Source organism: Zophobas morio, unplaced genomic scaffold (genome assembly GCF_036711695.1).
Source record: "Zophobas morio isolate AGI-343-1 ecotype UQ-CSIRO unplaced genomic scaffold, CSIRO_AGI_Zmor_V1 ptg000014l, whole genome shotgun sequence".
Lineage (NCBI taxonomy): Eukaryota > Metazoa > Arthropoda > Insecta > Coleoptera > Tenebrionidae > Zophobas > Zophobas morio.
In genome coordinates, this window is record NW_026972119.1 from 22,550,318 (window position 1) to 22,568,434 (window position 18,117).

At 33.0% G+C, this 18,117-nt stretch overlaps 2 protein-coding genes across 9 annotated transcripts in view; both read left to right on the forward strand.

The window, feature by feature from the left end:
* LOC135128656 (transducin beta-like protein 3) overlaps positions 1-13,277 on the forward strand; it is a 29,751-nt gene extending 16,474 nt beyond the window's left edge. For 2 of the 8 annotated variants that reach the window (XM_064055632.1, XM_064055633.1), the window contains 2 exons: positions 150-288; positions 10,582-13,277. In XM_064055632.1, the coding sequence (XP_063911702.1) occupies positions 11,152-12,300 (1,149 nt within the window). In that variant the 5' untranslated portion in view covers positions 150-288; positions 10,582-11,151 and the 3' untranslated portion in view covers positions 12,301-13,277. Of the gene's footprint in view, positions 1-149; positions 289-7,564; positions 7,687-10,581 lie in introns of those variants that run through there. The other 6 variants (XM_064055629.1, XM_064055631.1, XM_064055636.1 and 3 more) reach the window with 5 other exon arrangements.
* Positions 1-18,117, forward strand: part of LOC135128903 (lissencephaly-1 homolog 2-like) — a 19,601-nt gene continuing 1,484 nt past the window's right edge. The window contains exons 1-4 of the mRNA XM_064055982.1: positions 1-63; positions 150-272; positions 1,972-2,258; positions 2,302-2,394. Of these exons, the coding sequence (XP_063912052.1) occupies positions 1-63; positions 150-272; positions 1,972-2,258; positions 2,302-2,394 (566 nt within the window). The remainder of the gene's footprint in view (positions 64-149; positions 273-1,971; positions 2,259-2,301; positions 2,395-18,117) is intronic.

The following is an 18,117-nucleotide window of genomic DNA, read 5'->3' on the forward strand; positions in this document are numbered from 1 at the left end:
ATGGTAAATAAAAACTTGGGGTTGGCGGCACTGCGGGAACTGTCTGATTATGAGAGGGGGGCTGTCAGTTGTCATAACTCGTACGAAACGTGCCAGTTTTAAACAAACGAAATTTTTGTTACATTGTTTTTATTGTTTGGTTTTTGTAGGGGAAAATGTCTGACGACGACAACGTTCAATATATTAAGAAACCGAGGAAGGAGCTGGAGGAGGCGGCGACCAACGACGAAAGCAATAAAAAGGGGGAGAACTCGGCGGCGAATCCACTCCAAGTACACACTTCTACAGGTATAAATTCGTATAGAAACAAAAAATTGTTTCGTAAAGTGAGATTATTGTTCAAATCTCAGTTGCATGAAAGTAAGAAAATTTGACGCCAAGGTTCAGAAGAAACTGCTGGGACCATAATATTGATGTTACAACTCACACTAGTGGAATTTCTCAAAGGGCATTAAAATCCCGCTACTTAAAAAACAAGTTTGAAATGTTTTCCACAGTTTTAGAATTTTTTTTCAAAATGGTGTTACAAATTTGTTTTAATTATCTATTTATTTTCCATTGTTTGGTATCTCTGTATGTCATGGCGAGACATTGAATATTTTAGCCTTCTAGATGCAAAGTAACAACTAATAAATAACAAGAGAGAGCAGTAAAAAACACGATCAAAAACAGCTGTGGAGTTTCGAAAAATCACCTTTGTTAGAATTTTCGTCTCGTCAAAGACAAACTTTCAAAAGTCCATCGGTTTTTCCTGATATTTTTGTTACTTTATTGAAAAAAATCAGAAATCTTTAATTATAATGACAATGAGGTAATTGTAACAAATATTGAATTTCATGTTGTCTTGGCGTGTCACAAGTTGTAGAAGACGACAATGCAGATTTTCCTTCTCTATTAATCCGTGGTTTGTCCGTCTGCTGACTTTTGTAATGTATAATCTTTGAAATAGCGAATCGATTCCTTTAAAATTTTAAGTGGCTAAAGCGCTTGTAAACCAATATTCTTTGTAAAAAATTCCAATATCGTATTGACTTGTTGTAACATAGACGTCACGTGACACTTCTTTACCTATATTCTGATAATCCACCCTTAGTGTTAATTAACGTTGCCCTAAAGAAAATTTAACTTAAAAGTTAAGTTAAAACAAGTAGATTAAAAAAGTGCTCTAAGTTTATTTAGACAGAACTTCCTGAAGCACAGTACAAGATAACCAACTTTTTCCAAAAATGATAAAATTTGAATTTGCGAATTTGATTTTTTTACGATAACCACTATAAAGAAACATGCTATGCGTATGTTTCAGGTGAGTTTTTCTATTACAAAATTTTGTGATGATACTAATACTAATACCAACAGTACTGTATTGTCAAAATTTCAGGAAAATAGAGTGAACCGTTTTTGATTTGATAAATAAAATAAACTGCCTTACGCATAAATTGTTTTGAGCCACCGTATATAAGTAATTCTAAACAAGGTGCTGACCCTCAGAACCAGAATACGCATCGAAATATCAAAGACAGCAGTGAATTGTTAATGGCTTTTCTGCTATCAAGTATCAAGAGGTTCGAGTGCCCAATTTTACATCAATTCAAATGCATTATTTTAAAACACCAACTCAGAACAACAGGAATTGGAAAAACTAGATTTTACAAAACAGAAGCGTGTTATACGTGTTTTTTCAACTGAGTTTTTTTACAACGCAATTTTTTTCAAACCCGCACTTCTTATTTGCGAAGCTGAATCTAAAGAAGAGGAGGGATTAGTCAGTAAAAATTATAATAAGAGTAAAAAAAATCAAGGTGGATTCATAAAACACAGTAAAGGAGTACCTTATTTTGAACAGACGTCATCAAATTTTTGGCGGGAATGATTAGACAAATGTTGATCGGCGTCAATACTATAGAATAGTAAAAGAAACATTTTTTTGCAGAGATAAAACCACTAATAGATTCACTGCGGGAGGTGTAGCAGCGTCGCGAAGACAAGCAAACGATGAAAGTGTCGAACGTGAAAACTGTGGCCTTTGGCCGTGAATACTACGGGACGATTATAATTTCGTCAGATGCAATTCTGATTATACCGGACGATCTAAATATGTTAAATTTATACTTAATGCCCTGTAATATAAAGGAATTTTATGAGGAGGGACTGCGGGGCATTATGTTAAACCTGTACTGCGACCCACAAAAAGTCATGATATATTTCCGAACGGAGAGGCAAGTGGCTCAGGCGATGAAACGAATAAGACAATTGAATGGGTACGTAACATTCTAAACCTATTTAATACATATAATTATGTAGGTGGTTTTTACAGTTCCGAGTCCACATCAGAATCTTCCAGCTCTGGGGAGACGTCGGTGTCAATATCGGTACCAGAATAAAGAAGAATATCAGGTACGTTATCTTCAACTTGTTATTTTTTACATTAAGGCTACATCGGGGGGTATCCGAATATGGGCGTAAACGGACATTTCGCCGATTCGCTTTTAAGACAAAAATTTTCTTTGGGAGACTAATTGCTATGGAATTTCAACAAACACATCTTGTTTAATTTTCTCAAGCATTCGCTGATATGATATCCATTTCTGATACTCCCAAACAGCATAACCAACATTTAAATTTTCATTGTGATTTTTCCGGGTAACAAGGGCACAATTTGAGCATCCAAAGTAACCATAATAGCATCAACATAAATAGAAAAAACTGTATGTAACATATCGTCAAGACAAGATTCGACAGAGAAGAACTTGTAATTCACTCCACAAATATTACAACACCAAGTACTGATTTGCTGTGATTTTTTAGGCCGACATGTTATGTGTTCCTCACTTCTGGTAATTTGCCGATTACATTTATAAATTATAAATATTAACAGCGAACCAGCAAGTAAAGCGCAAAATAATCAGATTTCGATAACTAAAAAGTGCTGCAGTCACACTTTTTCTCCGATAAGATGTTATAAAAACTGATTTCCACAAGGGAATCACTAATATTGTTAAAGGAGGAAAAATGGGCTTACGTTAAATAAGAACCCTTAAAATATAACTTACCGACCCCCTAAGGGGCCATAAAGGTCACATCACCTAGGCAAACCAATCCAGGAAAAAGTGGCTTCTCAACAAAAAAGAATTATTCACTACTAATATACACAAACTGAGATTAGTGTCCCGCAATGTTATTATTAAATATCTACAAAATATGTATAATGTTATTGACACTATTTAATTTACCGCAGAAGTTCGCTTCAACCGTTCACGGCAACCGCATGATATGAAATGATACCGGCATTTGTTATCAAAGGTTGTGCATCTGAAGTTGAAAATCTCGAAGATAATTCCAATATATAAGGGCAAAAGTCGTAGTGCTGCTCCCAGAATTTCCAATCGAAAAAAGAGTTTTTGGAATTTTTAAAGTCTTTAGTCTTTCGAATCTTTGAAAATTTTGCACACTACTGGAAGATCTATAATAATGTTTAGAATTTCTAGAATTCCTGGATTCTTTAATACCTTAAGGATTTTTAAAATTTTTAAGATTTTGCGGTTCTTTCTTATATTTAGAATCTTAGAACTTTAGTTTATTTACAATATTTAGTGTATTCGCAATGTGCAATTTTTAATTTTCAAGGTCTTTAAAATGTCTGCAGTCTTTAGAATCTTTGAATCTCCAGAAGTTTTACAATGCCAAAATTTCTGGAACCTTTAGAAATTTCAGAGTTTTACCTTTTCCTCAGGATCTCTAGATATTAATTATTAATTTCTAAATTTTCCAGAATTTCCAGATTAGCCCAATTTTTTTAGATATTCGAAAATATACGGAATGTCCAGAATTTCCAGTTTTTTAAAAATTTCCAAATATGCCCGAATTTTGAAATTTTCAAGACTTCCAGATTTTTTATATTTTCTAAACTTTTGCAGATTTTGTAAAAGTTCAATGTTGTTTAAATAATAGAATTTTCAATCCAAAAAAGGGTCTTCAGAGTTTTTAGATTCCTCAGAATGCTTAGAGTCTTTCCAACCTTTGGAAATTTTGGACACTTTCGAAGTAATAAAAATGTTCTATTATTTGGAATTTTTAGTCCATTTACAGTTTGCCATTTCTACTGTATAGAATCTTTAAGGTCTTTAGGATATCTAGCATTTTTCAATCTTTCGAACCTTTGGAAACTTTGGAACTCACAGAATCTACAGAATTCCTAGATTTTCTCCAATCTGTGAAACCTTTAGATTTTCGATTTTTCTAAGCTCCTCAGCATCTCTAGATATTTTTTTTTATTTTTGGTATTGTTAACATTTTTAGAGTTTTTAAAATACTTGGAATTTGGGGAATCTCCGGAATTTTTGATATTCCTAAAATCCTTTTACTCCTTTGAGTTTTTGGCAGCCTTGGAATCTACACAATGTTCGAACATTTTTTAGAAATTCAGTAAAGTGTTTATGATTTCCATATATTTTGAATTTCTAGAATTTTTGGATTCTTTAATGTCTTGAAGAACTTTAAAAATTTTTAAGATTTTGTCGGTTCTTTCTTATATTTAGAATCTTAGAACTTTATTTAGAATATTTAGTGTATTCGCAATGTGCAATTTTTAATCGTCAAGGTCTTTAGAATGTATGGAGTCTTTAGTCTTTGAATGTTTTGAAATCTTTTGAATTTGGAGACCTTGGGACTATTGGAATCTCCAGAAGCTTTACAGTGCTAAAATTTCCGTAACCTTTAGAACTTTCAGAGTTTTACCTTTTCTAGGCTCCTCAGGATCTCTAGATACTAATTAATTGATTTCTAAATTTTCCAGAATTTCCAGATTAGCCCGATTTTTTCAGATATTCGAAAATATACGGAATGTCCAGAATTTCGAGTTTTTTTTAAATTTCTAAAACCATTGGCCTCCAAATATGTCCGAATTTTGAAATTTTAAAGACTTTCAGATTTTTTATTCTTTCTAAACTTTTGCGGATTTTGTAAAACTTCAATGTTCTCTAAACAATAGAATTTTCAATCCAAAAAAGGGTCTTCAGAGTTTTTAGCGTCCTCAGTCCTTAGAGTCTTTCCAACCTTTGGAAATTTTGGACACTTTAGAAGTAATAAAAATTTTACATTATTTAGAATTTTTAGTCCATTTACAGTTTGCCATTTCTACTGTATAGAATCTTTAAGGTCATTAGAATATCTAGAATTTTTCAATCTTTCGAACCTTTGGAACCCATAGAATCTACAGAATTCCTACATTTTCTCCAATTTGTGAAACCTTTAGATTTTCGGTTTTTCTAAGCTCATCAGCATCTCTTTGTTGTTACATAGACGTCACGTGACACTTGTTTACCTGTATTCTGATAATTCACCATTAGTGTTAATTATATGTTGCCCTAAAAAAAATAACTTCGACCGGTAAATTTCAAAATGTATTAAAAGAACATTATAAAGATTACATGTTCATACATTAGCTAAAAATATAATAAAAACTGAGGAAATATAGTGATTTTTCCGTTTTTGTTTGTCTGCTGTCTACAGATGGCAACTGCTGACTTGATGTCATAAATGCAATTTGACAATCAGGTGTGCCATCGTATAACTTTAAATATGATATGAATTTATTGAAAATTTTAATAATTCACTTGTAATTTTAACTCTGACGTAAGTATTTTTTAAATTAGAATAAGAAGAATTACATAAACTATTTTAACTGACACTCATACTCTGTTAAAACAAGTAGATTAAAAAAGTGCTCTAAGTTTATTTAGACAGAACTTCCTGAAGCACAGTACAAGATAAAAAACTTTTTCCAAAAATTATAATATTTGGATTTGCGAATTTGATTTTTTACGATAACCACTATAAAGAAACATGCTATGCATATGTTTCACGTGAGTTTTTTTGTGATGATACTAATACTAATACCAACAGTATTGTATTCTCAAATTTTCAGGAAAATAGGGTGAACTGTTTTTGATTTGATAAATAAAATAAACTGCCTTATGCATGAATTGTTTTGAGTCACGTATATAAGTAATAAACAAGGTGCTGACACTCAGAACCAGAATACACATCGAAATATCAAAGACAGCAGTGAATTGTTAATGGCTTTTCTGCTATCAAGTATCAAGAGGTTCGAGTGCCCAATTTTACATCAATTCAAATGCATTATTCTAAAAAACCAATTCAGAACAACAGGGATTGGAAAACTAGATTTTACAAAACAAACGTGTTATACGTTTTTTTTTTCAACGAGTTTTTTACAACGCAATTTTTTCCAAACCCGCACTTCTTATTTGCGAAGCTGAATCTAAAGAAGAGGAGGGATTAGTCAGTAAAAATTATAATAAGAGTAAAAAAAATCAAGGTGGATTCATAAAACACAGTAAAGGAGTACCTTATTTTGAGCAGACGTCATCAAAATTTTGGCGGGAAGGATTAGACAAATTTTGATCAGCGTCAAAACTATAGAATAGTAAAAGAACCATTTTTTTGCAGAGATAAAAGCTCTAATACATTCTCTACGCGAGGTGCAACAGCGTCGCGAAGACAAGCAAACCATGAGACTGTCAAACGTCAAAACTCAAGCTTTTGGTCGTGAATATTACGGGACAATTGTCATTTCGTCAGAAACAATTCTGATTAAACCGGACGATCCAGATATATTAAATTTATACTTAATGCCGTGTAATATAAAGGAATTTCATGAGGAGGGACTGCGGGGTATTATGTTAAACCTGTACTGCGACTCACAAAAAGTCATAATCTATATATATAAAAATGGATGTTGGTATATAGATTGTGTATTATAGTCAGGCGTGAATGTGTCAACCACGTGGTGTTCGAAATTTAGCGTAACATTCTTTAGACCGCGTTCATATTATTTTAATATATAATAAAAACACGTTAGATTTTATATAGTTCACAAATATATTTATTTTTCAGGAAGAAACAGGAAGGTGGTACATAAAAATGGCAGAAGAATCGGAGAACTTTGATGATGTCGAAGTCATATATTTAGATGAGGCCGACGATGATGAGTTGGAGGAAGAAATGATTGAAGATGCCAGTACTGAAGAAGAGGGGAATCAAGCTGAAGTGCAAGATTTAGCCAAGCTTACATTCAAAGAACATAAAAAGTCAGTATTTTGTGCAGATTTGACAAAAAATGGACAGCTTGCTGCTACAGGGGGTGAAGATGATTGTGTATATCTCTGGATCACATCAAATGGATCAGTTAAATTTGATTGCACAGGCCATAAGGATTCCGTAACATGTGTTTGTTTTAATCATGACAATCGATTGTTAGCTACTGGAGATATGTCAGGGATGATACAAGTGTGGGAAGTAGAGAGCAATAAATTGATTTGGTGTAATGAAGGCGATGACATGGAGTGGTTAATGTGGCACCCAGTAACAAATGTCTTACTGTCAGGTAGTCATGTATTTGTTAATCAGCTAAACCTTTTGATAACTGGGTCTCTGAGTGGGCAAGTTTGTGTATGGCGATGAAACGAATGAACAATTGAATGGGTACGTAACATTCTAAACCTATTTAATACATATAATTATGTAGGTGGTTTTTACAGTTCCGAGTCTACATCAGAATCTTCCAGCTCTGGAGAGACGTCGGTGTGTGCACTGACACCCAATTAAATAAATAAATCTTTTACAAATTTTTTTTTTTTTGGGTACCAGAATAAACAAGAATATCAGGTACGTTATCGTCAACTTCTTATTATTTACATTAAGGCTACATTCAGGGGGTGTCTGAATACGGGCGTAAACGGACATTTCGCTTTTTAAGCTTATTATTAAACTTGAAGAACAGCTTGAGCTGGCAATTAGTAGAAAATATAATATTCTGATGCGCGCGCAAGGAATTTTTTTAAAAAGGCAGTAATTTGCTCCAAATTAATTAAAGTAATAAAAGCAAAGAAGTCACTTATCAAGGTCCTGATTTACAATTTTGTGTGCAAAAATTAATGGTTTATTAATTAATTATTTGGTGATAATATTCTAAAGGCAGTGAGGGCGGAATGTACTTATATAACAACTAAAATTATGGAAAAAGAGAATATTAATACTTTTACTGCTAAAATATCAACAAGATATAAATTAGAAAAAGGCGTACTGGACAAGATCAGTTCCGAAAATATGAGATCGGATCTGGTAACCAATGAGTACTCCTCCGCCCCTTGATTTATTAATATTCAAGAAGTGTCTATTTTTTCTAACCATCAAATAATTCACTCACTCTCACTGTTAATAACACCACTGTGAAGCCATGTTCTGACAAAGCAATTAAGTCAAAGTCACAAGAAGATGCTGAATTCAAAAAATGGGTTAATTTGATCCTCACTTCAGTATAAAAATATTAACACCGAACCAAGTAAAACACAAAATAATCAGATTTCCATAACTAAAAAGTGCTGCAGTCACACTTTTTCTCTGATAAAATGTTATAAAAACTGATTGCCATTAGTGAATCACTAATTTTGTTAAAGAAGGAAAAATGGGCTTACGTTAAATAAGAACCCCAAAAATATAACTTACCGACCCCCTAAGGGGTCACAAAGGTCACAGCACCTAGGCAAACCAATCCAGGAAAAAGTGGCTTCTCAACAAAAAGGAAATATTCACTACTAATGTACACAAACTGAGATTAGTGTCCCGCAATGTTATTATTAAGTATGTACAAAATATAATGTTATTGGCACTAGTTAATTTACCGCAGAAGTTCGCTTCAACCGTTCACGGCAACCGCATGATATGAAATGATACCGGCGTTTGTTATCAAAGGTTGTGCATCTGAAATTGAAAATTTCTAAGATAATTCCAATATATGTATAAGGGCAAAAGTCGTAGTGCTGCTCTCAGAATTTTCAATCGAAAAAAGAGTTTTTGGAATCTTCAAAGTCCTTAGTCTTTCGAATCTTTGAAAATTTTGCACACTACTGGAAGATCTATAATAATGTTTAGAATTTCTGGATTCTTTAATACCTTAAGGATTTTTAAAATTTTCAAGATTTTGCGGTTCTTTCTTATATTTAGAATCTTAGAACTTTAGTTTATTTAAAATATTTAGTGTATTCGCAGTGTGCAAATTTTAATTTTCAAGGTCTTTAAAATGTCTGGAGTCTTTAGAGTCTTTGAATCGCCAGAAGTTTTACAAAGCCACAATTTTTTAACCTTTAGAACTTTCAGAGTTTTACTTTTTTCTCAGGATCTTTAGATATTAACCCGATTTTTTCAGATATTCGAAAATATACCGAATGTCCAGAATTTCCAATTTTTTCAAAATTTCTAAAGCCATTGGCCTCCAAATATGTTTGAATTTTGAAATTTTAAGGACTTCCAGATTTTTTATACTTTCTAAACTTTTGCGGATTTTGTAAAACTTCAATGTTCTCTAAACAATAGAATTTTCAATCCAAAAAAGGGTCTTCAGAGTTTTTAGAGTCCTTAAAGTCTTTCCAACCTTTGGAAATGTTGGACACTTTAGAAGTAATAAAAATTTTACATTATTTAGAATTTTTAGTCCATTTACAGTTTGCCATTTCTACTGTATAGAAACTTTAAGGTCTTTAGGATATCTAGAATTTTTCAATCTTTCGAACCTTTGGAACCCATAGAATCTACAGAATTCCTAGATTTTCTCCAATTTGTGAAACCTTTAGATTTTCGGTTTTTCTAAGCTCATCAGCATCTCTTTGTTGTTACATAGACGTCACGTGACACTTGTTTACCCATATTCTGATGATCCACCCTTAGTGTTAATTATACGTTGCCCTAAAAAAAATTAACTTCGACCGTTAAATCTCAAAATGTATTAAAAGAACATTGTAAAGATTACATGTTCATACATTAGCTAAAAATATAATAAAAACTGAGGAAATATAGTGATTTTTCCGTTTTTGTTTGTCTGCTGTCTACAGATGGCAACTGCTGACTTGATGTCATAAATGCAATTGGACAATCAGGTGTGCCATCGTATAACTTTAAATATAACATGAATTTATGGAAAATTTTAATAATTCACTCGTAATTTTAACTCTGACATAAGTATTTTTTAAATTAGAATAAGAAGAATTAATTTTTGTTTTAATATGTGTAGACTTCTTTTCACAACATGAAACTTAAAACATGTTTAAAATGGAAAATTTGAATAAGGAAATACCCATTTTGCAAATAAAAATGTACAATTTTACCATGTTCTAAGTTTCTTGTTGTGAAAAGACGGCTATGTATATTAAGAAAATAAGCCAAAATTGAGGAGGTCTACAGTTGGTTGCATAAATGAAGATATTAATTGTAAAAAAAAATGGTGGATTTTATTAAGAATTCAGATTTAGAATTAATTACGACATAATTTTTTTCGAACCGGAATCGAGCGCTGTTGGGTGTATAATAAATGTAATTGAAAACGAAAACAACAAGACAATACCTATGTTTATCCAAGAACAAATATTGACAACTTGATAAGTAAAGTAAAACAAAATAAAATGTGTCTTTCTCAATACTAATTGCATTGCCAAATATGCCATCGGATATGTTTTAAATGCAACTTATTTACTTCGAACGGTTTTAATTTCGCTTGTTTTCTTGCAGGATTAATTTTAAGTCAGTCAGACCATAAAGTCGTATAATTTAATCAAGCAGTGGCAATAAAATCTTGCGCGTTAGAATAAACAAGTGCATAACCAGATATCACTAGATACATAAAAAGTACACAATGTATTACCAAATTAACTTAATTAAACAACTTTATCGTATTGTTCGCTGTTAACAATCGGCAATCTCTGACCCATATCTGCTCTAATAATTGATAATTTTATTATACATTTTTTTAATTCACGTGTTATTGGGAAACAAAGGAACAAACATTGTCAACTGGGGTATACTAACCTGAAACGAGAAATTTTTTGAAATACAGATCTTGATATTTTAATCTTTAGACACCAGATAGTCCAAATTTAGTCCACAAAAGTAATTACTTAATATTAATATAATTAATATGTGTCGTTCCACAGGGTGAAGTCTGACAGGATGCAGATTAACATCAAATATCACATCACTTAAGCAAAACAATGCAACTTTTGTTCTCAACAAGTGGTAGTTGCAACACCGATTATAATCACTTAGTATTTTCGTGGAACCAAATTATCACATCAATATGGAATGTATAAGATTTTTATAAAATTTAGAAAAAATTGCAAGCATCCGAAATGCGCCGACCACAACATCATCCTACATAATCTCAAGTCCTTCGTCTGTCTCAAACAATTCGTCGGGTTTTCCGACGAGATTCTCGACGTCGCCTTCGTCCGAAAAGACTCGAGTCATCTGGCAGTCGCCACGAATTCGCTCGACATCAAACTCTACGACTCCACTATGAACTGTCAATTGCTGAAAGGGCACACCGACATCGTGCTTTGTTTATCCACCAGCAAAACCAACCCCGATCTTATGTTATCGGGGAGCAAAGACAACAAAATCCGCTTGTGGTTATTCAATGGGTCTTCCATGTCGTGCGTCGGGGTAGGTCACAGTCACACCGCCTCCGTCGGTTCCGTCGCCTTTCACAACGCCACCTCGTGCTTCTTCAGCGCCAGCCAAGACACCTGTCTCAAACTCTGGGAAACCCCTACTAATCCCGAAAGCGACACAATCCTGACGTGCACTAGCACCGAAGTCGCCCACCACAAAGACATTAATTGTGTCTCGGTGTCCCCAAACGGGAAAATCATCGCCACCGCATCGCAAGACAAAACCGCTAAACTCTGGACCGAAGCTCTAACCCTAGTGGGGACTCTCAGAGGCCACAAACGCGGCGTCTGGTCGGTGGCGTTCTCCCCGGTGGACCAAGTCGTGATTACGTCGTCAGCCGACTGTACCGTGAAACTGTGGTCAGTCAGCGACCTCCACTGTCTCAAGACTCTGGAAGGCCACGAATCCAGCGTCCTCCAAGTCGCGTTCATCTCCAACGGGATGCAAATCGTGAGTGCGGGGGCCGACGGCCTTCTCAAACTCTTCAGCGTGAAGACCTCGGAGTGCGTAGGGACGTTTGAGACGCACGAAGGCCGCATTTGGGCCATGGCGGTGCACAAAGACGAAACCGAAATCGTAACAGGAGGGTCGGATTCGCTTCTGGTTAAGTGGAAAGACGTGACTGAAGAACGCAAACTCCAAAGATTGAAAGAACAAGAAGAAGAGACGCTCCAGCAGCAGAAACTAGCCAATTATCTCCAGAACGACGAGCTCGTGAAGGCGTTGAAGTTGGCTTTGAGGCTCGACAGACCCTTGCAGGTGTTACACTATTTTAACTGACACTCATACTCTGTTAAAACAAGTAGATTAAAAAAGTGCTCTAAGTTTATTTAGACAGAACTTCCTGAAGCACAGTACAAGATAACCAACTTTTTCCAAAAATTATAATATTTGAATTTGCGAATTTAATTTTTTATGATAACCACTATAAAGAAACATGCTATGCATATGTTGCAGGTGAGTTTTTTTGTGATGATACTAATACTAATACCAACACTATTGTATTCTCAAAATTTCAGGAAAATAGAGTGAACCGTTTTTGATTTGATAAATAAAATAAACTGCCTTACGCATAAATTGTTTTTAGCCACCGTATATAAGTAATTCTAAATAAGGTGTTGAGACTCAGAACGCAATCACATCGAAATATCAAAGACAGCAGTGAATTGTTAATGGCTTTTGTGTTATCAAGTAGCAAGAGGTTCGAGTGCCCAATTTTACATTAATTCAAATGCATTACTCTAAAAAACACCAACTCAGAACAACAGGAATTGGAAAAACTAGATTTTACAAAACAAGCGTGTTATACGTTTTTTTTTTTCAACTGAGTTTTTTTATAACGCAGTTTTTTCCAAACCCGCACCTCTTATTTGCGAAGCTGAATGTAAAGAAGAGGAGGGATTAAACAGTAAAAATTGTAATAAGAGTAAAATAAATCGAGGTGGATTCATAAAACACAGTAAAGGAGTACCTTATTTTGAACAGACGTCATCAAATTTTTGACGGGAATGATTAGAAAAATTTTGATCTGCGTCAAAACTGTAGATTAGTAAAAAAAACATTTTTTGCAGAGATAAAAGCACTAATAGATTCACTGCGGGAGGTGCAGCAGAGTCGCCAAGACCAGAAAACAATGAGGTTCTCGAACATCAAAACAAAGGCTTTTGGTCGTGAATATTACGGGACGATTATAAGTAATTTCGTCAGAAGCAATTCTAATTAAACCCGACGATCCAGATATATTAAATCTATACTTAATGCCCTGTAATATAAAGGAATTTCATGAGGAGGGACTGCGGGGCATTATGTTAAACCTATACTGCGACTCACAAAAAGTCATGGTATGTTTTCGAACGGAGAGACAACTGGCTCGAGCAATGAAGCGAATAAGAGAATTGAATGGGTACGTAACATTCTAAACCTATTTAATACATATAATTATGTAGGTGGTTTTTACAGTTCTGAGTCTACATCAGAATCTTCCAGCTCTGGAGAGACGTCGGTGTGTGCACTGATACCCAATGAAATAAATAAATCTTTAACAATATTTTTTTTCAATATGGGTACCAGAATAAACAAGAATATCAGGTACGTTATCGTCAACTTGTAATTTTTTACATTAAGGCTACATCGGAGGGTATCCGAATACGGGCGTAAAAGAACATTTCGTTTTTTAAGCTTATTATTAAACTTGAAGAACAGCTTGAGGTGGCAATTAGTAGAAAATATAATATTTTGATGCGCACCTAAGAGAATTTTTTAAAAAAGGCAGTAATTTGCTCCAAATTAATTAAAGTAATAAAAGCAAAGAAGTCCTGATTTACAATTTTTTGTGCAAAAATTAATGGTTTATTAATTAATTATTTGGTGATAATATTCTAAAGGCAGTGAGTACTCCTCCACCCCTTGATTTATTAATATTCAAGAAGTCTCTAAATTTTTCTAACCATCAAATAATTACTATTAAAAAGCTCACTGTTAATAACACCACTGTGAAGCCATGTTTCTGACAAAGCAATTAAGTCAAAGTCACAAGAAGATACTGAATTCAAAAAATGGGTTAATTTGATCCTCACTTCAGTATAAAAATATTAACACCGAACCAAGTAAAACACAAAATAATCAGATTTCCATAACTAAAAAGTGCTGCAGTCACACTTTTTCTCCGATAAGATGTTATAAAAATTGATTGCCACTAATGAATCACTAATATGTTGGAAGAAAAATGGGCTTACGTTAAATAAGAACCCTTAAAATATAACTTAACCGCCTCCTAAGGGGTCACAAAGGTCACAGCTCCTAGGCAAACCAATCCAGGAAAAAGTGGCTTCTCAACAAAAAAGAAATATTCACTACTAATGTACACAAACTGAGATTAGTGTCCACAAATGTTATTATTAAGTATGTACAAAATATAATGTTATTGGCACTATTTAATTTACCACAGAAGTTCTCTTCAACCGTTCACGGCAACCGACCGACCTAGGTATTTTTTTATTGTGACTTTTTATCAAGTCTAAAAGAAATACTGACTTTGCGTCTGCGTTGTTTGCGTCTTCTGTAATTTTAGTTATTTTTAAAGTTTCCAAATTTTTAACTTTTTCTTCTAACGTTCTCATTTTTGATAAACATTCAGAATTTTTCATTTCATTCTACTCAATTGTTGCTTTAAAACTTTGTTCTGGTCCCTAAGATCTCTAAATTATTCTTTTTCCTTTGCACTTAAATCATCACATTTCGAGGCTTTGGTCTTTAGAGCCTTTCTAATCTTTGAAAATTTTGCACACTACTAGAAGATCTACAATGTTTAGAATGTCTCGATGCTTTCAGAATCTTACATTTTTTAAAGATTTTGTTGGTTCTCTCTTATATTTAGAATCTTAGAACTTTAGTTTATTTAGAATGTTTAGTGTATTCACAATGTGCAATCTTTATTCTTCAAGGTCTTCAGAATCTTTGAATGTTTTAAGACCTTTTGAACCTTTCAAATTTACACACCTTGGAACCGCTAGAATATCCAGAAGATAGAATTCCTATCATTCTTAGAACTTTTCTGGGCTCCTCAGCATCTCTAGAATTAATTAATCAGTCATCTCCTCTGCGTTGAGTTGACCAAATCAATAAAACTTTCTTTTAACCGCCGATGCCTGTAATCTGAACGTGCTTATAAAAATCAATATTTTGCCTTTTTTTCTTAATATACATAGTGTTCTTTCGAAACATGATACTCAAAAACATGTTTTTAATTTCTTTATTTTTTTAGTATTTTGTAGTGAAACTCCCTAGGTTCACGGCGAATATAAAAAAAAATCATCACAATTGAGATAGGGCGAGTGGGCGGGCTTACATTTGGACTTTTTCTTTTAAATTATGTAGACTTATTTTCTCAACATGAAATTTAAAACGTATTTAAAATGGAATATTTGTATAAAGAAATATCAATTTTGCAATTAGCTTCCACCCCATAATTGCAAAATCCATATTTCCTTGCAAAAATGTACAATTTAACTATGTCCTAAGTTTCTTGTTATGAAAAGATGGCTATGTATATTAAGAAAAAAAGACAAAATATAAAACCCGCCCACCCGCCCTGTCTCAATTCTGATGATTTTTTGTTTATTCGTCGTAGGCAGAGGGGCGAAGCTTAACTGCAAAATCGTCATGTTTCTACGAGAAATTACCATGTGAAATATGTTCTTACGTAGTCGTGTTATACAAAAAAACTAAATGTATTAATTAAAAAAGAAAACCAAAAGCGAAGCCGAGAAGAAGAATTTTTCATTCGTTGTCAGACCGAGGGGCGGAGCCTAATTGCAAAATCGATACTTTCCTACAAAAACTTACCATTTTAAACATGTTTTACTTTTCTTGTTGTGAAAAGAAGACTACACATATTAAGAAAATTGAGAATGTATTGGTGTTTTGCTGCTTTAAATATATTTCATATTGTACCCACTTGTGACATTTGTTAAATGTTGATATTATGTTAATTTGAATGTTAAAATAGTATTTCTTTGGACACTGGTTCGGAAAAAGTAAAAAAAATGTCAAAAACGTGAATTATTTATTATTAATTGAAAATGTTTGTTTTGAGCATACTAATCCAAAAGCATTTGGGCCGTGGCAGTCTTTGATCTGAGAAATTTCATGTGATTTATAATTAATTAAGTTTTAATATCAAGTAGGTTCTACAGATTTCAAGTTATTATTAGCGGAATCTTTTTTTTCGATTATATGGTTCTATTTTTCAGTTGGAAATAATTTTTTTGGTATTACAGCAACAACACATACCATACGAAAAAAGTTCTCTAGTAGGACATGAAATTTATTTTAACTGTCAAGTCGAACAAGGAACGCGTTGATGTTGCCAACATCATTATTTTAAAAATAAATCATTAGGCGTATCAGAGGAATTCATATGGTACCGAGGGAGAAATGAAAACACGATGAAAGGTAGCCATGGATTTTTGAAAGTTTGTCTTTGATCGTTGCATCTTCAACCCAAACTTTCAAATTGACAGTAGTCTATCAAAGAATACGAAAATTCTATATAGGACAAATTTTCAAAAATCCATGGTTGTTTTTTATCGTGGTTTATCCTTTGGATATAATTATCGTAAAATTTGTTTACTTATACAATTTTCTTGACTGTTTCAACTTGAAAATTTTTGTCGTACACTCTCTCTCTTTCTTAAATAACCGAGGTCAGTGTTTTTTACGTTGTTTTTATTTATTTTTTAACCTACAGTTTTTTTTTAATATTTAGATATAGGTAGAAATAACTTTGATTATAACAAAGACTGGACGGTGTTTACAAACAATATGTCGAGGAACGTCTAAAAAAATGTCCCGTATAGTAGAGGAATTAGATTTGTCAGAATTGCGAAAAAAATATGACGAAAAATTAACGTAATGTTAAATTAGATGGTCTAAAAGTATATACATATTTTGTAACAATAGCCGTATATCTGCAACAATATTTTTGTTATTATTCATTTCAAAACGATATTTCAGATTTGTTTTTGAACAATCGGCGGATATAAAAGTGTCAAAAGGTAATAATAAACTAAAAATTTATCATGTGTAAATTTGTGTGTTAACGCCAAGGTTATGTATCATGACAGATGGATAACGCATGAGCAAAAGAAACGTCAGTGCGAGATTATTTTTATTAACAAACCAGTAAAAATATTTTATTAAATAAATAATTAATATTTTGTTATTATTGCCGAGTAAATTTTAGTGTTCCGTTTTGCCACACTTTTACAACTTTTCTCCGCAACTCACCAACATTTTGTGGACGAAAGTCATGTTTAGAAATAAATTTTGCAATACGGCCCCAAATTTTTAAATAACTAGAAAATGTTTCTTGATAAATTAGCTTCTCAGGCACACTAATGAATATTTTTTTAAATTACACCTGAACGTGCTCGCATTTTAAACGTATTTTTTTCAGCTTTATTTCTACAGAAGTCACAGGAATAATCTCTAGCAGGGGCGGCTCATGACTTGAAAAATTGATGAGGCACAGCACAAAACGCTCTAAAATATAAATAAATCAAGATTACTTAAATATTTTCTATTTAGTCAAATAAACAAATTTGTAAACTCATTTAACTGTCCACAAAGAACCAAGAAGGTGTAAGGAGGTCTTGCAAGGAAAGCATGAGAATGACAGGACAAAAGGAAAGGGAAGCGTGGTCAGAAAAAACTAATATAACTTCTAACAAAAAACAAAATTAAAATAAACTTTAAAGGAAACATATCGAAAAAGATCAAATACAACATAAAATAAAGCTAATTTGATTTATAACAAAAAACAAAATGAAAAAAATATAAAATATAAATACGGATTTATTTAAAATTTTTTTTATGGGTCAATTAACGATTTACTCAAATCAGGAACCGGCGGTTTTAATTCCTTAACTACATACAATTTATCATCATACGTGAAAGTAGAAAAAACAGAACTGCCATTGTCATTTAACGTTAGTAGAGAAAAATTCCGATTTACTCGTAATCTTAAATAACGATTACCGAAATCAAATTATGACAAGCACAAAGCACTAACGCGACCCACGCAAACGTAGGCACTTT